At 28.8% G+C, this 18,174-nt stretch overlaps 1 protein-coding gene across 3 annotated transcripts in view; it reads left to right on the top strand.

Annotated features, from left to right (window-relative positions):
• Positions 1 to 1,160: 1,160 nt before the first annotated feature.
• LOC119677630 (cholinephosphotransferase 1-like) overlaps positions 1,161 to 18,174 on the top strand; it is a 30,146-nt gene continuing 13,132 nt past the window's right edge. The window contains exons 1-4 of one of the 3 annotated variants that reach the window (XM_038089063.1): positions 1,161 to 1,740; positions 15,452 to 15,692; positions 15,754 to 15,912; positions 17,238 to 17,274. In XM_038089063.1, the coding sequence (XP_037944991.1) occupies positions 1,529 to 1,740; positions 15,452 to 15,692; positions 15,754 to 15,912; positions 17,238 to 17,274 (649 nt within the window). In that variant the 5' untranslated portion in view covers positions 1,161 to 1,528. Of the gene's footprint in view, positions 1,741 to 15,451; positions 15,693 to 15,753; positions 15,913 to 17,237; positions 17,275 to 17,860; positions 17,990 to 18,174 lie in introns of all 3 variants that reach the window. The other 2 variants (XM_038089062.1, XM_038089064.1) reach the window with 2 other exon arrangements.

Below are 18,174 nucleotides of genomic sequence, written 5' to 3'. Positions count from 1 at the left end.
TCATTTTAAGTTAACAACTAACTTAATTCTTACTAAGGTCAGTATTGGAACCTAAATTTCAACCATGAATTGGAATCTTGTTACTACACATATATCACTAAAATTGTAATAGAGCACATGAAGTTCAATAGTTTATAATTTTAACAAATACGAGTTCTGTAAAAATCTTCCAAGTGTTATTTATCAATATATACTAATATAAACATATAGAAAATAAATCTAAAAACAAAAGTTTAATTAATTGTTTATGTCTTCACCAAAAAAATTTCACATCGACAAAAACTATGATCCTCGCAACTCATCGAGAGAGACCGCGTAACACTACAAGACTTACTGCAGTTCTTTCTGATCATTAGTGTATAGGAACCCACGCAGAGAAACTGTGCACTTTTCATAATTCTCACTGCAGAAGTTGTGGAAACTCACAGGAAAAAGAAACCATAACCTATATCTTTTGGTGTTCAAAAGATATAGGTTCTTAGGAAGACAGTTCTTTGATAGTTTATCAGACTGTTCATCGCCAAAAATCGCTAATTGAGGTACATGTAAGTTATTTAATAGCCTGTCATTGCAATCAACCAATCAATACTGTGTTTTTACTTACACTTATTAAACCTCTTTAATATATTTTTATGAATTTTGTACGAAAAATGGCATATAGTGCTGGATATTTATCAAGTTAAGTACAATAGTCCATTCATTACATTAATACTGGATTCATAAAAGAGGGTTTTTTTTCTTTAATATTTAATCGACTTAAAGATGCATTCTACTTCTAATTGTACTTCATATTATCTATAAAATTATTATTCATTTATGGAATGATTTTATTTAAAAGTTTTTTTTTGGCAATCAATTGGTTACACTTTGTTAAATAAATTCTTAATAACATTTCTGATTATGGAACCCAACAAACTTACAAGTGTAATACTTGCTACTAACCTCTAGAACTCTTTTTTTCAATAATTAAAATTATTAAAAACCAAAAATTAAAAATAAATAAAAAATTCTCTGCATAATGTGTAGTCAACACTTTATTCAAAAAACACAAATATTTGATCTACTACAATATTACATTATTTTACACGGAGTTGACAACTCTATTCTCAAATGACGTTTTTGACATTTCTGAACTGAATTTGTCTTTACTCAAACGTCATTTACAATTTTCTTGCGTGGTGTTGCAAAAGTTTTAGTTGTCCGAACGGGAGTGTGTAATAAATGGTGGTAACTGTGGTGCGATAAAAACTAATTGATATAGTTTAAAATAAATGAACACTTATATTTTTGTATAAAAGGCACTTGGTCTTTTAGTGCTTTACTTAAATATCATTTAATAAAGTGTGATAAAAGAAATTTGATTTTTTTTTCAACACGTGAATTCGCGGCAGAGTAAAACAAATGATAATTTTTGCGCTCTCCTGAGTCCGGCATTAATTAGCTTTAATTAGAAATAAATTTGTTTTTGTTTGACCTACACAACCCTAAAATATTGAAGATCTCTAACTAAAACTCAAAAGCAGTAAAGATGGCTATATTATACAAAGACATTCTGAGCAATAAACAGCTGCATAAGCTGTCGGAGCATAAGTATTCCTGCACCAGCGCTAGCTTAATGGATCCTTGGCTGCAGCCTTGGTGGAATTGGCTTGTGTCAAAAACACCACTTTGGCTTGCACCAAATCTTATAACAATTGTTGGACTGATTATTAACATAATAACAACTTTAATTTTAATATAGTAAGTAGAAAAATATTTTATCATATCAAAATTTTCATATAATTTTTTATGCGAATATCTTTCAAATATCAAATAATGCGAATGTCAAGTTTGAGAATAATCAGGAACTTTCTTATTTGAATCTGCAAAAAATAAGATTTTTCTTATTAGACTTTTTATTTTCATTTAGTTCTAATTAGTTTGAATTGTTATTGGTGCTAATGATATTAAGAGGACAAATAAATAAATAATTGACCGTTAATCTATAAAAAAAAACAACGGTAGCACGAACAACAAATGAAGCACGAATGCCATTTACGGGAGTTCTGCAGTAAAAGCGAATATCTACCATACTTAGGGGTTAGATTATGCCCTCTACAACCACAATAAAAGTGACCGCCAAAATTGTATTATTTATAAAATTCTATTTCAGAACTAAAAGTTCTTTATTCTTAATAATAAATTAGAATTTTTACAATTAAAAACATTATAACAGTACGAACAAAACTTAAAGTACCCACAGTATAGTATTGTGTGCCACATATAACCTTAGCAATTAACTGACAAAGCCTTTAATCCCCACTATTAGAGGAGAACAATGACATGTTCATATATTAGCAAACTATTTCATTCTTTGCGTCAATACAATGCTTCCTACATATGACATAGACTCAGTTTTCTGTTTTTATATATTCTAAAAAATTCTAATTTCTCTGAGAAATTTTTTAAAAATTCACAATGTCATGCTACTTTTAACGCTAAGCAAAATAAATAATTGCACCAGACGCAAATATCGAAAAAAAGCGCATTTCAAGAACTAAGTTGATGCGTTACAATTAAAACTGGTATGCTTAGTTCATTGCAAGTACTTAAATCCATATACATATATGAGTGCCTAATATAATAAGAGATCGTATTTATGAGTTATGATAACTATGTTATGTATACATTCGATAAGTACTTAAATCCATATACATATATGAGTGCCTAATATAATAAGAGATCGTATTTATTAGTTATCATATAAGTATGTACATTCGATAAGTTTATAAAGCGTTGCACATAGTAGAGAACTTCAAGAAATCAGATTACTGGCTAAGAGAATTGCTCTCGGTAGCTATGAACACCCCAGACAACTTCAATGAACCAAATTAATGCTTTCATGAATGCTTTCTTGAATTGTGAGTTATGTTTTAACATGTGAACTCAAAAGCGAATAATTTGCGAATAACTTGAAAACAAACCAAACATTCTATTACATTGTGAGGTTCCAAGAATCTATGTCGGATCTATGTTTCGCAGTCACTTGTCGAATTAGACGACCAAGTGACGTTCATCATTCCAAAAAAGAAGTACACAAGCAGGCTACAATAAAAACCACATAACATTGTGCTACTTGCCATTCTAGTACATTTAGTAACTGTTATTATTTTACACATAGACATAACATATAATATTTAAACTGCAAGCAAGTGAATAGATTTAAAGTAGATGAGTGCTCAAATCTAAAAGTGAATAATAACTAATATTTCAAATGACAAACAGAATTGTAATTCTCACTCCTTGCTATTGTTCTACATTTACATATTGTGTTTATTGTTTCACAAGCAGTTTTCATTTGTCGTTATTATGTCGTTAATTATTGGGTTTCGAATGAAGAGAATACTTTTACACTAAAGCGCATTCAACAGACAGAATAGATTAGAATTTAACAGGAAAAATTAAATGACAAATGTACCTGCTGATATTTTGTCCATTTCTTTTATAATTATGAATATTTAAGCAAACTAATTATACTTTTGAGTGTTCTACGATGTTGAACAAAGAGATTGCTTTAGATTTTGTGTTTCAAATGAAATCTCGTATTCCGAATGGTTGAAAATATTTCAGAAGACATAGGGTTAATCATGCCTCCTAAAAATTAAGGCATATGAATGGTGTAAAAAATTTTAAAAAGGCTAAGATATAATCTTTTCTGGTCAGACTTAAATGATTAATAGCGTCTATAACATTGGAAAAATCAAAGCTAGAGCAGGAGAATTGTCATGTAAATTGTAATGTATGGTAATTATTATGAATTGAAAATGATATTTAAATCGTTAAAAATACACACACCACTTTTATGAGCACAAAACGTATTGCAAGGTCTGCTGAATGAGCTTAGGTTTGTTCAAATCGAATATCATAAACAGGTTGATGAAGACATTATTCTCCAGTTTCTAAAAAATCCACTAATTCATAACTAGCGGGAGACATGGCATAGGAGTACGATATGCAAACAAGTCACAAAAAGTAATCGATAGAAAGTCGCTTGGAAAACGAATCCAAACCCAAAACTCAAATATCAAAGTGATACTTATAGTTTTTTTCGTTGACCGTGGTGTGGTGCTTACCGAGTTCTTGAGATAAATTGTGATTAAGAAATACTATTATAAGATGAAAATTATAAGATGTTTAGCTGAGAAAACCCGCAACAACAGAATTGTTCAAATCAGAAAAGAAATGAATTTTGTCCCATTTTAATACGTACAAACCTATCTTTATCCTATAGTTTTTAGTAAAAACTAAAATCTGAAAGTGAATAATAACAATAGTATCTTAAATAACAAACAGCAGTGTGACTCACTCTATGCTCCTCTCTGCTCGCTCTCTGCTCCGTAATAAATATTATCTACTGTGGAAGCTAACACCATCTCAGGATTTCGAATCAAATGAGGCTATTATAGAAATTTTGTTAAAGGAGAGTTGAAGACCTTGCCTAAATCAGGTTATGAAAAACTTATGGAGGATTTGGTCAAAAGGTCACATACTTGCATTGCACTCACAGCTTTGATTAATTAATTAATAATTAATTGATTAATTAATAATTTTTTTATTTGTCTTTTGTTTAATAATTCTGTATACTTATTACATAGAATATTGGATTTGCTAAAAAGGATTTCTTTACTACATGACAGAAAAGTTCTTCACCACATTAAACCCATATTCTTCCGTTTTTAGTTTTTGTGTATTGTTAATTATTATTAATATGTTATTAATATCTTTAATAAAAACAAATTTGATTACTCCTACTTCGGTAATAAAAACGATTTTAATTAGTATGTGAAGCAGAGATTATCTTGACAGCGAAACTAGTAGTAGAATAGCTTTGGTTGTTATAAGTAATAATTTTTTTTTTGTAATTCTATTTATATTAAAAAAATTATAGTTAATTATAGTTATGGACGCGTTAAATGATTAAATGTCATATAATTGTTTATAAAAAATGTATTGCATCGTATCTGCTTTATACCGTTTAATAGCATTCGTTATAACCGGAATAAACTTTTTATTACTGGCGGATAAGAGTTTATGTGAATCTATGATTGTATGGAAGTGGGCTGCTGAATACGTATAGGCATATGGTAGATGAGATATTTGGCGGTCAAAGTACAACGTTTATAGCTTTAAGTGAAAGTCACATTTTGTCTGAGCTATTTATTCACTCAGAGCCCAATATATGTATATTTGTTTTCATATAATATATATGCACATGTGAAAATGTATTTAATAGAATTATCTCTTGGCAAGCATATTTTTATATAATTGCTGAAACGGAATGTGTGGCAGGTTCTCTAATGTAATTGTAATTAAAAAAAGATTATAATAATAATAATAATTACATCAAAATCGATATAATAGCGTACGTGATTTTGATTGCTTCAAAAATTTTCTCTTCTCGATCTTCACTTACCGATCGCACTCATTTGAAATAATAATAAATAATTTTTTTTTCATACAAACGATGTAAATGAATCATTTTAAACACTTTTTGTTCAATTAAAATTAAAACACCATAAATAAATTATAAAAACAAATAATGTATAGAACAATAGTATTAAAATTTAAAAAAAAAAAAAGTTGATTGAAATGCAATTAAAAACAGCGTTACACAACTAATTTTTTGTTTTACTTAATTAATTTTACGTTGATATAGAAATGGAACCTGCCACTGACATTTGAACCACTCAATATTTTTAGTTGATTGAATTGAATTAAGATATATCATTGCTAGTCCAATGATTCCAATACAGAATCTGATTTGATTGAAGCACCTTAAGTTTTGTGTGTTTTCTGTATATTTTATATTTGTTTTATTCTATACAATATTCTATACTGTGTATTATTGTAATTGATTTTATTCTATTGACATTTAGCCCATTTGAAATAAAAATGCAAATTTATGGTATTTATTACTGAAATCACACAATTGCAGATTGTTTTTGTGCTTTTCAATTCAATTGTTTCAATCCATTTTTGTGGAAAATTTATTGTGTCTAATGAAATTTACTTTTATCAATTTTTTGCTGTCTGCTTGGGTAACTTAAATCACTTTAATTAATCATAAATTATGTCGTTTAAATAAATTTGTGAGTTATGCAAAAATATAGAAGTATACTGACTTACTTAGTTAGTTACTTAGTAACTTACAGACGTGAGTCGACCTTAGCCGCCTCGATTAGCTTCGGCCAGCCGATCAGTGGCTTGCTGTCGACAATTAGTAGTACCGAGTGCGCCTCAATCATTCATTATCTAGTTTTTCCACCGAAGATACGTACTTTGTTTACCACGTTCTCTAACTGCAGGTATCGCGTCGAACACCTAAAAGTATATGCTATTTTATTCGATCCGTTCACTCGTAATCTTGGTAGTCATCAGAACACCCGAAGTAGCTCAAAACATATTAACGAAATTTTGACAGGTGACTTGTCATGAGTCTAGACCTTTTAGCCCTAAACAAAACAGCAATTCACTGCTTGGGTCTTTTAAAGTAAGCAGAAACTGTCCGCGGAAAAAGCAAATTCAAGTAATGGCCACATGCTTTTTGTTTTTTTCAAAAAACTGGTCATGTCACAACTGTACCACTTGAAGAACTTAGAACGGTCAATTCTGAGTGGTACACAACCATTTATTTGGCGGGAGTCTTTAGAGAAATGAGATAAACCAATCGTCGAAGGAAGATCATACTCGACTAGGACAATACGAGTTCTTACAGATCAACTCAAACACAAGAGTTTTTGAGTCCTCAAAATGTCGAGTTGATGAGTCATCCGACTTGCAGTCCCGACTTGGGATGCAATGACTTCTTCTTGTTTCCAAACATGAATCTGAATCTGAGTATTTTGGGTCATTTTATTCGATTAATATTATCATTTCAATGTAAATGTCAATGTCTCAATGTTATTTCACGTAACATTCTATGCCATGATGGCCTAATATTATGCGTACATTAACACAACACGCCAATCAACAAGCCATTGGAATTTCCTTAGTAATTCCGTTGGTACCAATAAAAAAATGTCTGTAAGATCTAACTTCCACTTTGGTACGATACGAGGCCTATTTAAACATCTACTGATCTTTGGGTCCCAGCACTCGGTGGTGAATACGCAACTCCACGCCGAATGACAAAACAAACCTGATCATTCTTCCCGCGTATTAACCACAGCCACTACGAGTCGGACCTCAACTAGACAGCACCGCCGAAGCTGCGGGCCACTGACCCACGTAGTATCGGATTTAGACCTCCTGTCGTATGTCGCAAGTGTAGATCTTAGTTACTTACGATCATGCACACTTCTAACACAAGTGTCGACGTGGCACCGGGATTTTAGTCGCCTTTTACGACAGGAATGCCTTACCTCGAGAATATTCTAACCCCTTCATCGCAGGGGGAGAGAGAGTGTGTCAATCGTATTTTTGGACAGTTCTGCAGAGAATAATTTATGAATCCATTAGCAGAGATACTCGTATATGGACATGGATATTTATTGCGTCCAGTAAATTTTATTTGTTACTTTCAAGTGATAGGCAACAACCAAAGTAAAAGTACTATAAAAGACAGTATAGGAAACGGAACAATAAGACGACCCATTGTTCTGAAGTTGGTAATGTTTTGTAATTGTTTGATTTGTAAGTAATTGTAGTATATATATGTGTGTAGTGCGATAAGCATGTAAGAAAATATACGAATGTAATGTGTGTGCAGTCGTTAAAAGTTAATAGAGAAAGAAATATGACAACTAGTTTTCACGTCAGAAATTTGTTACACTAATAGTTCGCAATAATTGTATAATTTAGTAAAATTCATAAAGTGACTCATTTGCGAAACTGAATTCATAACAACCACAAGGGGTACATATAACACTCGACTTAGTAACCACCACAACTGATGGTAATGTATGTTCACATCAAATTTGCAATTTCTGATTAAATTTGGCGCGCTACTAGCATGAAGCCCACATATCGTTTCCATAGCTCAAGAGTACTATACTTTTGGTTGATTTTAATTGAATCTATACGCTAGCAACACGTGATTTGCAATTATTTAAATTATTTTGAACTTTGAGCGTTTAAACTTTTTAATACAAAACATCTCTGCTTTACATTTTAGATTTGTTTTACTTATTCCATTTTCTCTTTTTATTTTTTTTTTTTTTGTTCTAAAGATTACCGAACAAAAATAGACTAATTGAACTCACTGAAAGTAATTTTTGTTTTTAAAAATACTTTAACTCTCTATATTATAAAGATGAGTTAATATATACATAGTTGCTACATGTATGGTATATCTGCAATTTAGTATAATAATCCGTCTTCCAAGTCACTAGTCAAATACATGTTTTATATTTTCTCTAGTTTTATAATTAAACCAGCAATTGTTTAAAAAAAATTTCCACTAATCACTTTGAGTACTCCAAATACATCCTACTAGAGCGCTTTGTGATCTCTCTATATATGTCCCACTTTTTTGCTCCATAAAAAATATTTTATTTTAACCATTTGTGGTACTCGTAGTGACGCTTGAATATCTACAATGACTAACAAGTAAAGTTTTTGTGTATCTTTACATTTCATATTATTGCTTTCATCGTCTCGTCTCAGTCAAGTTTCGCATAAATGCTGAATGAGTTTTCAGTCATACCGGCGACCCAAATGTGTAAAATCTGCTGGAAACATATAAAAAACTGAAAGCCGTTCATTTAACAGCTTAAAATTGTTTTAAAAAAATAATTTAAACTTTTTAATACTCATTACTTGCTATGTTAACCTATATATTCATTTTTAGTGTTAGGTTAAAGATTTTTACTTTTGGATAATTTGAGTGAGTCAATCAGTTACTATGACTTATCGATCTAGTACATAAAAATGTAAAAGTAACAGATTTGGAAAGTATTTAAGATTTAATTTATATATATTATATATATAATTTATATTTATATACATAGAGACCTAATTCGTGTACTATGTATACAGTAGTATGCTTTCTTACTCAACCTCTTTCCAAGCTTTAACGAGTACAACTCGACAAGATTCCTCACAGGTAGGCCATCGCCTGACATCTCTGTGAATGAAAAGCGCCTTACATGTGCAACAAAAATCGCCCTGAATCAAAAAGAATTAAATATAAGCATATGGTAAACAGTTAATTATCACTAATAGAGACAGCAATGATATGCTTTACAGTTATTTATCTCTAATTGATACTTCAATTCCTAATAAGGGGTACAGCTCTACACCGTATGGTTTCGCTCATCTATTCGCCTCCTGTAGCGACAAGATTTCTTTATCTGGATTCAGGCTAAGTTCAATTACTTCCACATATTCTTCATTTTCTTATACTTCTCCATTCAGAATAGGCGTTAGAATATTAAGGCATGCCTGTCATAAAAGTCAAGTAAAATCTATTAGACACTATCCTCATCGGTTTTGGAGTATAAATAGTAACAAGTAGATTTTCACTAGCGAAGCCCAACAAAGGTTAAATCTAAAACCACAATATCCTGGTGACCATAACATGATGACGCCTCACAAATAGTCTCTCGGCAGATTTGTCAATCTCTATCTTTTCTTGATACTCATTTCTACCAAAGAGGCACTCTTTACTATACCATCAGTAGTAATACAAGACTACTCTTGTCTAGTGTTGCTACCATTATGGTAGATCGCTATATCTAATTAATCATTGCAGCTGTAGATTTTTGTGATTCAGTTTCTTTAAAAAAAAATATTGATTTCGGATGGGAGTGCAAATACGATACCGACTTCTAACGACGGGTATGACTATAACATAAGCACCTTTTATCAAACTGGCAATTTTGTGCTGCTTTTAGTTGATTGTTGAGCATTCGACTTTGATGAATATGTTAGATTGAGGGCTGGAGAAACGCAAATATAGGTGCCTATGCCACACATTACCTCAATTAGTTCTGGAATGGAATTTTCAAGGTGCAGAGCAACAATTCAATGAATTATTAGCAATAGTTCATAACAGAGATAAATGGAAGTGTTTTTGTTAATAAACTTTCTAAAGCACTATATTTCTAGTTTTTTAAAATAGAAGAGTATATATATAAGTGTGCTTTTATGTATATTCCCATGAGTTAAAGCAAACGCAGAATTGGATCTTTAATAGATCGGTATTATTTTTGGGTAAAAGTGTAAATTGCTATCTAAATTTCACTATATCTGTTTTTTTTCATCTTTGGTAAATTTATGAAAAAAAAAATCGTTTCAATATCAGAAATATTTATTGATAATCCAATTTATTTACACTTTTTAGTCCTAAATATAGAGTTTATTATATCTGCTCACGTTTTTTTTGTTTTGTTTAAGTTCTATGAATCGCAGTTTATAGATAAAAATTCTGGAACGCAACAAAGACAAACATTTTTATATTTACTGCAGTTGGTTGTTTAATTTTTTGTTTTTTATAATTATTTATTTTATATTTACAATAAAAATTCGAAATATGCAATTCATTCTTGACCACACACACTATTACTCACTTACTTACGTTCCCAGATAATAAATATATTTTGCTTTAAATCTTATCAGAAGAAAATTATAAAAAAAAATGTAAGTTTGTATGAATTCAATCACACCATTTTTTATTGTTCTCGTCTATTTTTATTATTTTTACCAATGCTCTAGACAATTGAAAAAAAATTATGTTATAAAAAAGTTAACAGAACTGTCGAAAGATAAAAATTTTAGGTATTTTACTATCACTAGTAGCTTTAGTTGTCATAGTGTGAGGATTGCCCCAAATGTCTTGACTGAGTTGAAAATCGTAATAGATTGTAAAACTATAGTACATATAGTTATATATACGCTTTTTTCAAAAAATTTTATATACATTTTCGATTCAAAGCTTTTTAATACAGATTTGGGTTTCAAAGTACGATTTCTTGCGCTCTTCAAAATATATAACAACCTCAATTATTTTATCATCTAATAATTTTTTCAGATTCGATACAAGAAAATAATCGAACAGAGCCAAATTTGATTTTTTTTTTCGATAACACTGCAACCTAAATTAAATTATTGCCTTGGTTATTCTATACCACGTTGCAACTATGTTGACTTCTATCATTCTTTAGTTCCTAATGTTAAGAAGTGTTACGGCATCTTTGGCAACAGTTTGTAACTAGTAGGTGCTTAGCTTTCTAGCAGATATCTCTCTGTATAAGTTATAAAACATCTAATTCAAAGAGCAATACTAAATAAATAAAATATCGAGTATACAGATAATTGTACTGTCGCTAACTTATACGTTCCAAAAACGATTAAGATAGAACTATATCTATTTTTAATAAAACAACTCATATATATTAAATCCTAATAGAACACTATCTAATTAGTAGACTCGCTACCAGACAAGAGGTCGACTAGTCTGAAATATACAGTAATTGTATTTAAGGAAAAAAAATGATATATGTTTTGTTTTTTATTATATTATACAAAAAAATCTAGGACAAAATCTGTTTTAAGAAGGTCTAACAAGGACAAAGGGAAATTTTTTAATATGGATGGATGTCATAAATCAAATTCACAAATTCTTTTACATACAGAATTTTTACTACTGAACTTCATAAATACGTGAGATGATTTTTTGACCTTAGATCAAAGAAAAACGTATGGAGGATCAACTTTCAATGTTTACCGAGATGCAGACTGTTTAAAGGAACTCCAAAACCGAAAAAACACACAACCAAAAATCCCTCCATATCTCAAAATCAGTTCAGTTCATTTAAATATTCTTTAATTTGATACCTAATACATTCTTTTACTTAAATCGATTCGGTGATTATAATGGTTCAAAATTTTTTGGATTATTTTTTTGGATAATTTTTTTCAAATTTTTATATAAATAAAAATTTATATATATTATTAATATATATTAATATATATATTATTAATATCATATTAATATATATATTATTAATATCATATTATCTTCTAAATATTTCGCTTTACTAATATTTCTTCTATCACACACCTTTTTCCATTAAACATTCCTTAAAATGAGTTATCTATTGATTATTTTTTGGTATAGAAATTAGGGTATTTGAATAAACAGTTTTCAAGATACAATAGAAAGGATTTTTGAGCTAAAGGTGTTTTTGCATATAGTTGCTTTGGCAATCTGCATATCAATAATATATATATATATATATATATATATATATATATATATATATATTATATAAATAGTAAAAATAAATCGGTATGGACATCGGTTATTCGTTTCTCGGATTAATAAATAACCTCTTACATTTATTGTGCATAGTAAGGACTTATCGTGTATATAAGTGATGAATAAGTGAAGTCAATAATAATTTGAAGTGCTAATCATAGGTTATATTAGTATGATGATTGAGCCATCTTTTTATCCATCTTTTCCGAAAATATATAATTGTCGGATACACTAAAAAACATAAGTATATATTTTTTGACAATTGAAATTTTACTCAATTCTTAAAAGCGAACTTATAAAGCACGCCAAATACAGATATTCTCACTCTTGAGGTGCATTATGATATGTGATGATAAAACTTCATTGATATCTGTGGGGTGACTATACCTTTAATCGTATTAACCTTACCTAATCTTTACAAATCTTTTCTTAACCTTTACCTAATCTTTTCTTCATTAAAGTTATAGAAGGTTTTTGATATATATATGATATATAACTGAAACCATTGAAGTAGTTCGATTCTGTCTAGTAAAAACAACTATCCGTTTAAAGAAAATTACTTGTATAAAGAATGAAAAATAGGTACTGAGAAAATTTAAAGAAAATTACTTGTATAAAGAATGAAAAATAGGTCTAGAGGATCTAGAAACGATTGAGCTATCCATTAATGAAAACTCTGTGGTTTATCAAAGCTTTGGTTATGCGTTACTTATAAGTGTGAAGTTTTGATTTTGTTCGATTTTTGCTATAGATTGTTAAAAACAAAAGCTGATGCGAGCGATATAAGAGCTAAAATTGAATTAAAAATTACTTTTTAAATATATAAGTATAATTTTAGTTTAACAATATATATTCTTTAGCCATGTCGAAATTTTAAAGGCATGCAAATCTAGTGTCTAGTTTCTGGAATCTAGTTTCTTTCAATGTGATATTGCGTTTCTTTGTAAATTTAAATAAAAATAATATACTTTTTTTTTTGGAAAATTTAAAAAACAATAAAATACACAAATCCATATGTACACATGTAGACTTCACATGAAAAATCCACAGTTCAAGTTTCAGCACAAACGTTTAAATAAATATTTATGGCAAATAATTTGAAGTGCATTTATGCACACAACCGCGTTCATATTTTGTTGCGAATAATTTCCTATTTACGGTGGCAGTGATTCAATTCCATACCCAGTGTACTCAGCTTGCACTTCACCTTGAAACCGTTTTATTTTTCCCATATCAAATTTATTTAAAGAGCACCACTTTTCTAAAATAAACATTTAAAACTCAATGAGGAAACTGTATAATATTTTTTAAATGCAAAATTATTCCTTCTTTATAATCACATATTAACTATAATTATTATTATTTAGGTTACTCCTTATCCAAAAGTCCTTCAAGAGAACTCATCATGTATTAAATATTTCCCAAGTTTTTTGTTACTCTATTAAATTTGATTAAAGGTGACCTATTTTTCTATTTTATAGTCCAATTATTAGCCAAATTCAAACGTCATAGTTTGTATTAATAACTTCTGTCATAAATGTTATTGATTATATGTTTATTACATATATAATTCATATACTTTCAGTTTATCATACAAATTTGTATTAAACATGTGCTTTGTTGAAGATAATTGCTACGACTATCGTGGGAACACTACAATTTGTTATGGTCCCCCGCGTCTTTCAAAATAATTGAAGTTTGACAACTGGAACGGAACACTTACAATGTAGTTACTGTAATCAGAAAGTGTTAAGTTCTACAGTTTTATCTTAAATTGGAGTTATGAGTCTGTTATGGCTTGACTTATGTATGGAATAAGGTTTTGTATATCTTCTAGAATTTTTTACCGTTGGAACCTTTTTTCATAATAAAGGAGTTTATTAAGCAGTTTTTTATCTAAATAAATAATTTTATAACAAATTTTAGTAATCATATATACAATATATAATTAATTTCTATACTTACTATATTCTATACTAAGCTTAGTATAACATAACCGCATTAAACAAAAAGATAAAGGTCTTAGTTCTACCAGCTAATGTTAAAATATTGTTCCACCATAGTAATTCATTGCAATAATTTATTTATTATTAATTGTATAAATAACAACAGAAATTAAGAATTTTTAATAACCTCTGGTTCCCTTTTTCTGAACCATATCCTTTAACATAAAAATCATATAGTTTTCATACCAGTAGGTAGTATGAATGACTCATTGACATCTAGTAGAATACCTAACCTTAGCATTTGTCTATTTACAATTTCGTTATTTCCGTGATATAAACTACAGATTAGGCCTTTTAGCCGTACACATTAATTTCTTTCAAAATCATAGCTTCATTGTATACCAGTTATCAACAAACCTTCGTTCACCACCTCTCACACAAAAAGATAAATTGGACTCAAAAAACTGTACTGAGCTCTCTGGGGTTAATATAAAAACATATGCTATATTCTAACTTATTACAAATAAATCGGTTTTTACTTAATCAGTGTACAACTGTAGCTCTACACATAATGACGTCCATCTTCTTCACTATGCCATTACATATATAATATATATCTAATTGCAATTGATAGTGACTTTCAGAAGTGTTGATATTGCAACTGCAGTAAATTTTATTGCAATTGATTGGTAGATCCGTCTTACCAAGATGAGGATTTTCTGAAATCCTGATATTGAATGTATTAATTGCAATGTACTCATCTGGTTTTTCTTATAATCGTAGTCCACTCCCTCAAATTTGGTCAATTTAAATAAGAACAACTAACAATAAAATTCTTTTGTAACAGCGTTCCAAAAGCTAACAAATAGGTTAAGTCCTTGAAATAAATAATATATATAAATTATATATATATAATATATATACATCATATATATAATACATATAAATGTTGTGTGGACTTCAAACTGCTACAAAGTTGTTAACATTAGAATTTCTTAAAAAAAATTATCTTTAAAGTTGGGATCTGTATAATCTCTAAATAAAATGTCTATGCTTCCATAACTAACTTCTAGGGAAGTTAGTATTATTATATGTGGGCTTGAGTAGCTAATACTTTAAACATATCATAAACTACGAAAAAAGTAATAAATAAAACTATCCATCTATAAAGATCTTCAAAATTATTTTAAACTTTATTACTTATTTGTTATATATAATTATATACATATAATTATTAATTAATACTAATTTTTATTATGTTTTTCAGTTATAGCCCAGATGGCAAATCCGCACCGCCTCGATGGAGTTGTTTTCTCTGTGCACTTGGTTTATTTATATACCAAAGTTTAGACTCTATTGATGGCAAGCAAGCACGTCGCACGAACACCTCATCACCATTAGGAGAACTGTTTGACCATGGCTGCGACTCAATATCTACAGTTTTCGTGGCGTTATCTGCTTGTGTATCATGTCAGCTGGGTCATTATCCAAATTGGTTGTTCTTTCAGGTATATACATTAAATATTTTTTCAATAACGTATAAATAATTTTTTAATTAATTTTTTTAAGTGCTTTTGTGCCATTGGACTTTTTTATTGCGCTCATTGGCAAACATACGTTTCAGGCACATTACGGTTTGGTAAAATAGATGTTACTGAAGCTCAATTCACTATAATGGGTATACATGTTATATCTGCCATATTCGGTTCAGAGGTTTGGATGACTAAGGTATGATTACTTTGCAATTGATAAGTGTTGAACACTGGACTAATTAATACAATTAATTTTTAATTTCATTTTAATTTTGATTTTTTATACTTGAATGAGGTTTAGGAAGTCAATATAAACTTATAAGGTATAATATTAAGGAGATGAAATATATAATTGATAAATTTTTTTAAGCAATAATACTACAAGTATTATCAGTTTAAAAAAAAAAACTAAGTTCAGGTTAAACTGAACCTGAGAAGAAAATAATTTGCGTTTTTATAATTTATTTTGCTCTATATTTAAAATATAATCTAATTTATTTTTTATGTGTTTCATAGATAGATATATAATTATGGTTATATATACAGTATTTTTACTGTATAAAATTAAGTCAAAGTTACCCACTTTATTTTTATTTAATATGTGTAATTTTATTCGCTGATTACAAACTCGAACTAAATTTGCTATAATATATACAACGAACAATATTTACTTAAAAAAACATTTTTTTTTTTTCGATTAATACGAATAATACAAATCAACTATAAAAAAAAAACTTATATTTTGCCTATGGCAACACTTAGCAAATTCAAATTTTCTCTTTTGCTCTAAAGGTCCGCTCACGAGTGAAATTTACTTTATTGTATATTCAACTTTTTTGAATACAATATTTATTAACTCACATGTAAAGATAATCAAATAAACTAAACTGTGTGAAAAGTTTCAATCTACCGAATTACTCTAATATGTCCATACAATTCACTTAAGTATAAAAAGTAACTTCAAATACAGTATGCTATCGATTATCTGTGCAACCTATAATCCAAACATCTTGCTAATACGGACACCGCAGTGTTCGAACAGAAACTTCATATTAATCTGTATAAGCGTTAGGAATACCATTAACTCAATAATAATTATTATTATTGACATGTTCTGGCATTACATCAAAGGGGTAAATTAAGAACTTAGTCTATTTACATAGGACTTATACAAATCCCTGTTTCTAGCTATATGCCTTAACTCATTAAATGTTTCGTTCGTTTCCTTATTAACGTTTCTACGCCACATCATCTTTGGGCGTCTTCTGTTCCTTGCAGCTTGGGGTTCCATTGTAGAGCTATATATACTATAAGGCTAATAAATTATATTCCGTTGAATCTTTTCATATTCGAGTATTTACAAGGAATAGAAAAAAAAGTACCTTAATAATGACATAAAATTATTTACTCCTTATCTTAATATTATTATTAGATAATATTAGATATTATTAATATTAGATAATATTAGATAACTGTTATAATAATATAATAAATATATTACACAGATATCAACAGTTAGAGATTATACTAATAATAGTTTTTGTGTTCCAAGAAGTATGTCACGTCAATTAAAAAAATCTTCTGTATATTAAATTATTCGCTACTTCGCAAATCGATCAGAGGATCATAGGAAAAAAATGTTTTGAATGACTGGTTTAAATAATTATCGAAATAAAACAACTTATCTTTCCAATGTTAAATTTTAGTTTTATATATCGTATATTCCTTTTAAATTTTAAAAGTTATCTAGAACAGGTATAAATATTTTTATATTATATTGCTTTTTTATTTTATTTCATAAAATATTTTAATTTGTTGATAGTCTATTATGTGTTAAAATCTCTTATAATTATATATAAATTCAGTAAACCATATTTAAACTTTACTTGTTCTAATTTATTTAGTATTAAACATTTATTTTTACTTATATACTGTATCTAATTTCAAATTCTGCATACCAACAATATTAATATTTAAAAAAGTATATGTACTTAATATTTTTTGCTTGGTTTTATTTTAAGTGTTAATTTAAGTATTGAATTAAACAATTTAAAAAAAAATCATTTAATAATTCGAATTAAACAAGATTTTGTTTATATGTAAAACAGCAACACCCTTAACTGTTTAAATATACCCTCCTATAGATTTTTGGTAAAATAGAAATATGGTCCACCTTATCGCTAGCAACAATAGTTTTGGGTTTCTGGTCATTGACGTATATATTCTCTGTTATTTTGGCTGGCGGTGTTGGCAAAAATGGCTCAACAGTTGCTGTAAGTTCCTGACTTTAAATATCCCATACAGTTTTAATTTTTTTTTCTATGTAAACCAAATCGAAATTTCCATAAATATTTTTATTATATATACAATCTTTTGGCTAACTTTAAATTTTGAACAAAAACAATGTAGATAGCTCAATTCTTGGACTCCGACATGGTGATGAATCGATTGCCTACAT

This window comes from Teleopsis dalmanni, chromosome 2, assembly GCF_002237135.1.
Source record: "Teleopsis dalmanni isolate 2A chromosome 2, ASM223713v2, whole genome shotgun sequence".
NCBI classification, from domain to species: domain Eukaryota; kingdom Metazoa; phylum Arthropoda; class Insecta; order Diptera; family Diopsidae; genus Teleopsis; species Teleopsis dalmanni.
Note: the sequence above shows the minus strand (reverse complement) of the source record. Positions and strands in the feature narration are given on the sequence as shown.